Genomic DNA, 10,573 nt, shown 5'->3' on the forward strand with positions numbered 1-10,573 from the left:
TTAAGAAAAAATCTCGTCTTATTTGAAAATGGATTTTTACAAGGTCATGGACTGTCGTCGGGAGTCATTTTATCTATAAGCCTAGAAGAAAAACAATTCAGCTGTAGCTGCAGCAAGGGAAGAAATGGTGAGTGACTCGCTTGAAAAAGGGACAATGAGCGTGTTGATAAATTAACTAAGTTGAGCAATATCAAACCCATCAGGAAATTTGAAAGTGTCTGCAGCTCCAAATTTCCTCCTTTCTTCCCAATCTTCATCTTCTTCATCGCTGTCATCTTCTTGGTAACAGGTAGGTGAAGATGGGTCACACACACTTCTGGATCGGCATGATGGAGTGGCGAGCATGGTCACTTGGCCACGATGAGAAATTTCCACAACCACCTTGTCATCATCAACAGGGAGGGGCTGTTTCCAAGGCTCCCCGTCAATCCTCATGAACGTATGGCCAGCTGCACCCTTACGGAACTCAAAGCGTATTCTATGTGCCTGCACACAAAGAGAGGACTGAAAAATAGAACCCAAACCATAGAAGGAGAGACGGACAAGAGAGTTAAGATGGATTGGAACAACGTGAGATAAAAAGAAAAGTCGGCTAAAACTCATTAATGCAAGAATTCATACTCTTTTGGTAGGGAGAATTTATTTTGCTACCTGTGCAAGACGAGTCCCATGTCCATTTGGAGCATACAGAACAAGCCCATGCCAAGCATTTCTGAAACCGACAACCTCAAAGAATCCATCATCTACATATGGAGGTGTCAAGTCCCTCTACACAAAATTATCCAGAGTTAGCAGCAATTCGTACACGAGAAATACTTTTATCCAGAGTTACCAAGGGTAGATAAGAATTAAGAAATACTTGGATTAAAACTCAGCATGATCTGGTCATGTATCAGAACAGATACATTCACATGTAAATAAGCATAATACATCTATAAATGGGAATGTGCACACACGCAATGGAGACAGAGGTGCACAAAGAGAGAGAGAGGTCAGAACTAACATCAAGCAGTTTCTTGTGACTGGGCTTTCCCCAAGGATTCAGTCCACCAGAAAAGCTAGGCAAGTTGAGGCAAACAATGGACCTGACGCTGTATATCAAAGAAAACTATCAGATAAATGAGACTCCAAATTCTGATTGGAATTAAAATAGTTTATCCAGGTTATGTGAAGAATAAGATATCACAGCACAATTAGAAAGGGAATGAAAAAGAACATCCAGGATCTTGAAATATTACTTTCCAGATTCTGATATTCCATTCAATCTTTTGTTTCATATTTTGATAGTGCTTGGTCCATCTCCACAGTCATTTATGTAAGGAACCCAACGTCAAAAGGAGTAGGTTTGAGAAGAGAACATATTATATAAACTACGATTCCACATCTGAAAATATAACATTACAGGCGATCTCAGAAATACTATAGTTCCAAGCACTTCAATGCAGGTTAGAACAGTTATTGCCAAGAGAGCTCAAAATCCAGTAGGATTTAATATTAAATTAAATAAGAGAAATGGACATATCCAAGAATCGAAAAATGCAGTTAGCTAGAGAAAGAATATTCCAAAATCTTTGAATTCTAACTTCCAGAAAATAATTTAAAATTATCAGATGAAAACCATGATATTCCCAAATCCCAATTACCATTATGCTCAGTTAGCTATCCCAGAACATTCAAGAGATTAGGGAAAAATTGAAGATCCAATCTTAAAGTTTCAAAGGCAACGATTGAAAATTGTTCATGAAGTTTGCTGACTGACCCCAGAAGCTCATGCATGATGTTACATCTCTTTGATAAAGTGTTAAGCTCCAAATGGTTATGCAAAGAATGCAGTCATACAACATTCCCTTGTAATCACAGAGAACCGATCTCAATGGCACAAGAACCATGTATTTCTTCTTTCAAACCATTCAATTAATCGATGCTACTTAAGTGCTAAATTTAGCAATTCATTATAGTTGAGGTAAGTTGAGTAAGTTCTAAAAGAAAACCATTTCAAAAAACCTAGATCTGATGACATCAGCCATATGTAGACTTTCTCCATACTATTTCTTTAAATTGAAAAAGGAAAAAAGAATGAGCATGTAGATGCCAGGTCCCCAAAGTTAAGTTAAGAATACTCATATATTGTTCATGATTAACTTCATAGGTGGGAGGACTGTACAAGCTAACTGCAATCGTGGATAATGGGCAGAAGGTTGGATTGTAAGAGATAATGAACATCTCATTTCACCTGCGAGGTATATCGAGGTCCACCCATTGACTTTGTCCTACTTTCATGATCTTAACCCTTGCTAACTGTGCTATGTTCCTGCATTGAAACTAAGTCATTGTTACAAACAGAAACATCAATTTGAAGAACACTTCTCGCCACAGATCTCAAAATGTTATTGCAAACGGAGAACTAAATTGAAGATCAAGCTAAAACTTCAGTATGTAATGACAGGATTCATATAGCCCAGCCCAAGTCTTTGACATTAAGCTAAGATATCAAGTTATGTAGGGGGGTGATAAGTGTATAATATTACAGCTAAACAATGTGTCCATGGTACTAAACCATCAGAATATAAATCCACCTATTATGGGCATCAAATATCAAATTTCCACTTCAACATCTAGCTAAGAACAATAAGAGTATATTCTTCTTCATAATGTTGCTGATAATATTTACAGGGAAAAAAGTAAAGAAATCTCTACAGTTTTAGGAAAAACTTTCAATCTATCTATAGACTCACCGTGAAGAAGGATGAAAAACAGAAGCAAGAAACCATCCCTGAGTGCATCCAAGCTTCAAATAAGTACTCTGACTCAACCAAGAAAAATAAGAGGGATAATAAGTAATTCCATTTTTTCAAGGATTTTAATAATAGAAATATATCAGAGTATACATTGTAAAAATGAAATTATTCCTGTAATATATATGCGCGTGTGTGTTAAATAAGAGGGCATAAATTAGAGATGGAGGAAGAACCCCACTGATATTCATGCTTATTAGTTATTCCGTGTGAGGTATAGACCCATTTAAGGTGCTGCAAGACATAATCTTTCTAGGATGTTTCAGTATCAATCATACACATGGCTACTTCCTAATGATGAGATGACTTAAATATACTATGAAATTTATGAAAAAGCTCTCATTGTTGAAGTGATCATAAGCAATGCTAGCATTTGTTCTTTGCATATTTCATTAATCTGGCATTATCATATTCACGCGAAACCACTAATCACACTCCGTATATAAGGACAACATGGATAAATAATCCAATTTTGACTAGAACATAGGGGGGAAACCAAAGTAGCCATAGATAAGACCACAATATGTTATTGTCATGCTTGCCAAACAAACAGAATTTAAACATCCAACATGATACCTGATTAACTAATTGGTTTTTAAATTTTTCTGGGTGTAACTTCCTCTCGGAATGAAAGGCATATGATATTTGAGCATCCATTCCTGAGCAGGACAAAAAAGTTATTTTTAAAAGAAGTCAGCAACGTGAAATGAGTAAAGACCGCTTGCTACAAACAAGTAAAAATGTTCACTTTCACATATTATTTTCTTATGCATTCCTAAATAACTCCACATTCTTTTGCTGTTTGTTTGTATTTTCCAGCCCACACCTCTCCTCAAGACTAAATGAACTTCATCTGCCCCACACAGACTGATAGAAATAATAAGACACTTGCATGAATGTCGTCAAGACATTCTTAAAGTTCTTACCCATGCTGAAGTAGTTCCAAAATCCCCCTCGAAAAGTATGATAACCATCCTGACAATAGCCAAAAGAAAATTTTCAAATAAGAAAATAATTTCTAATGTGAAGCACAAACACCACGAGAAATCAAGCAATAGTCAGAAATAGATTATATGAGTTCTGAGATTCACATTTCAGAATCCAATTATGTTCTTTCCAGTATGTTTGTGTTGCAATTGTTAAGTGGCACATAAATCCACCATTGATATTAATTTTGTTTTATACTTAGCCTTCTAGTATCTGATAACAATCATCAAGAATTGTTTCCTCCTCATTTTTCACACTCTGCACACACAGCAGGCAACCAAAAACTTACCATATTCAATGAATCTGAATGAGAGACCCGATGAAATGCATGCAAAGAATGAGGTAGTTCGAGGGGCGCAATAGGATCAAAAGAACCTTCTTTTGGAATCCTCATTCTCATGATAATATGCCAACTGACAAGAAAAAACAGCATTGGTAAAACTTTCGGGAAAAATTAAAACAAAGAGAAAAGAGAACACAAACAGGCATGAATCTCATCTGCAAGTATAAGGAAGCAGAATGGAACTATTTACGAATTCAAGGCCAGGCTAAAAGATCAACAGTAAGATTCCACATTTTGAGGTTGTCTGAAGTTGTTCTTAAACTCCCAATGCATAATTCATTTAAGGGACAGGAAGTGGGAAGGCAAACATACGTTAAAAGTATAACACTGATGTTTTTAACCATCATATCAAATATTTTGCAATATCATTGTTGCTAGAAAGAGTTTATGCATATGTTCAGATAACATTTCCAAACTGAATTAAGCAATCTACTAAAAAGATTTTCAAATGTTCTGGCCAGCATACAAATGATTTCTAATTTTTTTCCCTCAAGAATTGGGCTCTCAGTCCTCTCTATTTTCAGGTTTGCTCAGCTAGAGTACATGAACCCTAGCAAGACAATGAAAGAAACCAAAAAGGTGTCAGTATTCACTCTGTAATAGTACCAGAAACATCTGCAGTTAAGGTTTCACTTCCATGTCTGTCTCTGCAATTGTGCTGGTGAATATGTATCAAAAGGAAGCCTAAATAAAACATAACAAATGTTGGATTACCTGTCAATTTTCATTTCTTTGGCAGTCCTTACTTGTTCCAAGAATGCCTCCACGGATAAGCGGTCCGTGCCAGGGTTTTTCTTCCCCTGAAGAAAAAAAACAAAAACAAAAACCACATGATATAAAATTGCAAGTATGCCACTGCTTCGAATGCCGAGCAAAAACATACTACAGAACAGAACTTCTTAAATGCCACCCAACATTCATTCACAGTCAGATTAACATCTAATTTGCATGAATACAGATTCAGTTCAACATCGGTGACAAATTTATCTGTAGAGATTAAAAAAAAACAATGCTACACTAGCATTGATGCTTTATTCATTAAGATCCATAAATCCTACCCATCCAAATGCAAAAGGGAGGTTGTTTCCAGTCCCCAATGGCACAGTAGCAATCGGCGGAGGTTGCGGTAGTTTAAGATCACTAACCACACCAAGTAACCATCCGGCTGTACCATCCCCACCTGCAACCTAATATATTATAAGAGTATCCAATCAGACAATTAACAAACAATAAAAACAAAACCAAATTAGTTCACAGCATCACTAATTATCATTAATTAACTAACTCACTATAATTCTCAATCTCTTCTCAATTTCAGCAGCAAATTGATCACCATTACACTTCAATTTGTGCAACCTTGCATAAACTTCATGCAACACCTTATCAGGCTTTTTCTCTCCCAAATCAATAACCTACAGCCAAACATACACATTCCTAATTACAGAATTTACAATTAAAAAAAAAACTAACTGAAAAAACACACGATCACAATCACCTGATTTTGATTAAGAAGTGAGCGATAAGTAATTAAAAGTTGTCTTCCTAATTGACCGCCACTTTTTGAATTAATAAAGACAATCACAGGACATGAAGGTGCATCGTCCTCATCATCGGAAGTACCAGAACATGAACTAGAATTTGATTCTTCGGGCGCAACAATGTAATCAGGAATATAAAACTCCTTTATTACTTTCGCCAATTTCTCATCTCTCATAGCATACTCCTTACTGCAAATTCCAAAAGAAAAAAAAAACTATCAGAATTAGCAATTCAGTTGTAGTAATTACTAAAACAATATGACAAAAAACAAAATAAAACCTTCTTGAAACAAAAGTACGAAAGGAGTTTTTAAGTTCTTTCGAACTTCCAGAACCAGAAGATAACTTGTCGCGACGAAATCTTGTTTCCATTTTTTCTCTCAAATGAAAATTTCCTTTTCCTTTTCTCTTTGATTTTCTCGCCAACCAAACAGAAAAAATAAAACACCAAAATAAAATAAAGGCTAAAGTCTAAAGTCACAAGGGAGGGGGTTATATAGAATCTTGAAAAGTAAAAGAGAAGGAGGAGTCGTTAATCGTCAAAATCAAGAAGATTCTTAAGTTTTCAAATAATAAAAACGCGCTTCTTTATAGTAAAAAAGAAAATAAAAGTGTGAGAGCAATAAATAAAATAAAATGGAATCATCATAAATGTGTTTGATTGGTTCTGGTACTATACCATTTCAACAGGTGAAAGAAACAACGATTTGTTTTCTTTTCGGTTGCTTCCTTGTTTGTTTTTATGAGCACGAAAGCGGCGAGGAGGTTCTGCTTCGGGGGAGTCGTTATACTGTGTGGGAAAGAAGAAGATGCCAGGTAAGACAGGTCGGTGGTCCATTTTGATTGTGTGGTGATGTGGTATATGGTGATTGGAGGAAATGGTTTGATAAATTATAGTGGGCTTCTTGCTCTTACAGGGGAACGAGGGGGGTGATTTCTAATCAAGGTTGTCAATTTTATTCTGTTTCGTCTGAAATGATTGAAATATTTTATATTAATTTAAAAAACAAAACAAAACAGAACAAATTTCATCTCATTTTAAATCTCGATCCGTTCCGGATTTTTTGGCTAAATTCCGCCTGGAACGTTCCGGTTCCATTCCATATGTTCCGTTCCGCTCTTGAAAAGCCATTGAATCAAATTGAATTAAATTGAACCTTATTCAATTTAATTAATTAAACCACCCAATTATAAAAAGCTCTTTTTCATTACTATTTTCTATAACAATGATATTAATAATAATATTGAAAATTATTATTACTATTTTCATTAACAATGATATTAATTTTTTAAAATTAGATTTATCACTAATATATATGGTTTATATTCATGTTGTTTTTTTTCATGTTTATACTTTGTATGAATTTGAGCAAAACAAAGGATGCTTTAGATTCCATTAGTCTTAATAACATTGACCTAACTTTATATTTAAAATATTTGTGTTAAAACATTTTACTTTCATAATATTTTGATATTTTATTTAAGTTGAATTACTTTAAGTTAAAGATCTATTTAATCTTTACTATTTAGAAATATTTTAAATTTTGAAATTATATTTGTTTGGCATTGTATTTGTATTGCATAATTTATAATTAATTTATCTTGAATTTGAATTATGTTTGTTATATATATATATATATATATATATATATATATATATATATATATATGAACAGTACAACCCCGAAACGACACGTCAAAACACTTCAAAACTAAAACATTATATTCCAATTAAAAAATTAAAATACTTGTCAAAACAGAATTGACAACCTTGTTTATAATGTCTGCAGCACCCCCACCTCAGGGCAGCAACGGCAAACGGCTTTTGTTTTTATTGTGAAAATGAAACAGTCATGGGTCCCCTGCGATGGGGTTGGGAGAATCTGATTTCATAACCATTCATATTGTGCGTAAGTTCTTATTCCCAAAAGGAAAACAAAAGGAGGCGAAATGGGTCATTTGGCTGGATTGGGTGTATCTAATTGGATCATTCTAACAATAAGATAATTTTTATTGGTTGCTTCCATGGGTGAATTTCCTGAACGGGTCCAAAAAGATGAGACCATGGTAATCAAAGTTCAGCACAAGACATCATTACCTTCAGCATTAAGCCTCCCTCGCCTATATAAAAAAAAATCATGAATATTTAAAGTGATATAACTTAACTAGTTAGATTTTAAATTTAATTTTTAAAAATTATTAATTTGAGTTTTATAAATATTAGGGTTACTAGAGACTTGCATAATCGTTAATTTCAAGGCTCATGAAATGAGTCGAGGTACGTGTAAACTGACCCGGACACCCACATTAAAATAATAATAATTATGAAACCCAGCCTATCTAGCGGTTGACTTAAAACTCGGGTGATCGGAAACCTTGATTGAGTAAAATCAACTTATGCATTTAACTGCCACTCAATTGAATATTATATTTTTGGTGAGTCTCAATAAAAAAATTCATAAACTGCCTTGTTGAACTTCGTTTGCAAGCAGCAAAGAGGATAATAAAATAATTTAAAGCCACAATTGATTTTGATAAGATTAGTTGCTTATATAAATAGTGATTATAATGAGGATATAGAAAATAAGAAAAACATTTCTTTATATTGAACTCAAGAGCAGTGTCTTGGTTCAAAGAAGAAACAACTTGTAGTGTAGTCTTTTTTTCCAGTAATATAGTAATATGTGTTTATTTTTAAGGTAGTTTTTGTAGTTGTGATTTTAAAAAAATAAGTTTTAAAAAAATACGGTTAGCTGTGGTTAGTTGGATTTAAATACATGTTTGGTAAAAATTGTAATTAAAATTTATATGTAGCAAAAAACATGTATAAAATATTTGGTGGAAATGTTGTTGCGGTTGCTTTTCAAAGTGCTTTTTATTTGGAAATGTATCAAAATAATATTTTTTTTATTTTTAAAAAAATTATTTTTGATATCAGCGCATCAAAATGATTTGAAAACATAAAAAATATATTAATTAGAAGAAAAAAAATATTATTTAACATATTATTTTTGTTATTGATTTGTTTGTAATCTCTATTGATAAATAACGTTATGTTTTGTTTAACATATTATTTAGTCATAATCCTCGTTTTTAAAACTGTTAAATAGGAATTACTTTCGGTTCTGTATAAGTTATCTAAAAATATATTTGAAAATTTAGTTGGGGTTGTTTTTTAAAGTATTTTTTATTTAGAAATGTATTAAAATAATATTTTTTATTTTTAAAAAATTATTTTTGATATTAGTGCATCAAAATAATTTAAAAATATTAGTTTAAAGTAAAATAAACAAATAATTTTAATTATTTTTAAAATACAAAAATATACAGTGCCATAGGTTATTTATCAACCATAGGTTATTTTTATGAACTGATACATTATTTTATTCACGTTTCTTTCTTTTCAATACACAGGTTTCTTGTCAATAAGAAACGTCAGCTGTACTTTTTTTTTTTTTGGTAACCCGGGGTGTCCGGGCCAGCTTACGCGCACCACAACTAATCTCCGGATCCACTGAACATCCTACAAGCCTAGTGAACATATAAAACACTGCGGGAATGACAAGTATGTACAATAAGACTTGAACCCTGATATAGAGAAAGGGAACAAGTTTTTTTTATCCCTGGACCATAACCTCAAGTGCGTCAGCTGTACTTTTTTTTTTTTAGTTTAACGTGGGTGTCCGGGCCAGCTTGCGCGCACCTCGACTAATCCCATGAGCCTGAAGTTAACGACCATGTAAGCCTCCAGTGGCCATCATATGAGCAACTCCAGGGTTCGAACCTGAGACTACAGAGGGAGCAAACCTCTTGGTCCCAAATTTTTATCATTGGCCCACCACCTAGATGGTTGTCAGCTGTACTTTTTTACTGTAGGGGTAGGTGATGATCGGGGACGTGATGATTTTAACAAGGGAAATGACGTGGAAGCTTCCTATTTGTCCTTAATTTAATACCCCCTCAGTAAGCTTCTATATTATTCTTCCAAAAGAAACTTTTTTCCGTTGATCGATTTCCTGAATCATACGTGATCATCACAGACGAATAAATATTTTTTTTTATGCTTTGAGTTGGTAAATTTCCTAATTGGTAGAAAAGATAATTAAATAACTTTTTATTTTAAAAGTATTTTTTTATTTTTTTTATTGATTTAAATTATTTTTTTAATATTTTTATATTATTTTAATGTGCTGATGTTAAAAATAATTTTTTTAAAATAAAAAAAATATTTTAATGTATTTTAAAAAAAAATATTTTAAAAAATAGTTATTACTACACTCTTAAACACCCCTTAACTTAAAAAACAAACAACTAAGCATTAAGCCTAACTATATTAATTTTTTTTTTTTTATAAATGGTTAGGTCAGATTGGCACCAAACTAATTTGGTCTTCAGAATCTGGAGGATTACCATTAATTTAGACCTTGAGCCCATGCTATAGGATTAAATTAAGTCAAGAGTCAAGGAGAATGATTTCTTGCGCTGTGGGCTAAGTGGGTTTTGTGTGGGCTAAAAATAACTAATTATTATATATGACATGACATTTTTAACCCCCACTAGATTTGTAATTTTCGTTTTTCTTAGAAATTCGACATGGTTAGAAATTTAGCATGACATCTAACGGGTGGTCAATGAAGAAAACTATACCAAGAAGCCATTATTTAGCCCGTTTATATTCGTTTTGCAATATGATTTTGTTTCAATAATATTTATTTTTCTTCCTGACACATAAAGAGATACATTTAAATTAATTTTTTTTATTAATATGGATGTTCGGACCAACATGTACGCATCTCGACTAATCCCACGAATACCATTAACAGAAATTGCAATTTTCTTATTCCTCTTAAATTCACCTATTCATAACCCAAGAAGAAAATTAAAATTTTATTGTTGTATTATCAAGAGTG

General features: G+C 33.0%; 1 protein-coding gene across 3 annotated transcripts; it reads right to left on the minus strand.

The window, feature by feature from the left end:
- LOC18095665 (diacylglycerol kinase 1) lies at positions 1-6,264 on the minus strand. 3 transcript variants are annotated; one of them, XM_024594243.2, is made up of 13 exons: positions 5,944-6,258; positions 5,621-5,852; positions 5,415-5,537; positions 5,184-5,312; positions 4,840-4,925; positions 4,072-4,195; positions 3,722-3,770; positions 3,372-3,454; positions 2,736-2,803; positions 2,234-2,311; positions 1,004-1,091; positions 652-768; positions 1-504 (listed from the first exon to the last, which is right to left on the minus strand). In XM_024594243.2, the coding sequence occupies exons 1-13, from the start codon at positions 6,033-6,035 to the stop codon at positions 172-174; spliced, it is 1,602 nt and encodes a 533-aa protein (XP_024450011.1). In that variant the 5' UTR covers positions 6,036-6,258; the 3' UTR covers positions 1-171. The 3 variants fall into 3 exon arrangements, with proteins under 3 accessions (XP_024450011.1, XP_024450022.1, XP_024450025.1); XM_024594254.2 differs by having other exon boundaries at positions 1-486; positions 5,944-6,249; XM_024594257.2 differs by lacking the exons at positions 3,372-3,454; positions 4,072-4,195 and having other exon boundaries at positions 5,944-6,264.
- Between the last annotated feature and the right edge of the window lie 4,309 nt (positions 6,265-10,573).

The sequence above is a fragment of the Populus trichocarpa genome, chromosome 1, assembly GCF_000002775.5.
Source record: "Populus trichocarpa isolate Nisqually-1 chromosome 1, P.trichocarpa_v4.1, whole genome shotgun sequence".
Taxonomy (NCBI): Eukaryota; Viridiplantae; Streptophyta; class Magnoliopsida; order Malpighiales; family Salicaceae; genus Populus; species Populus trichocarpa.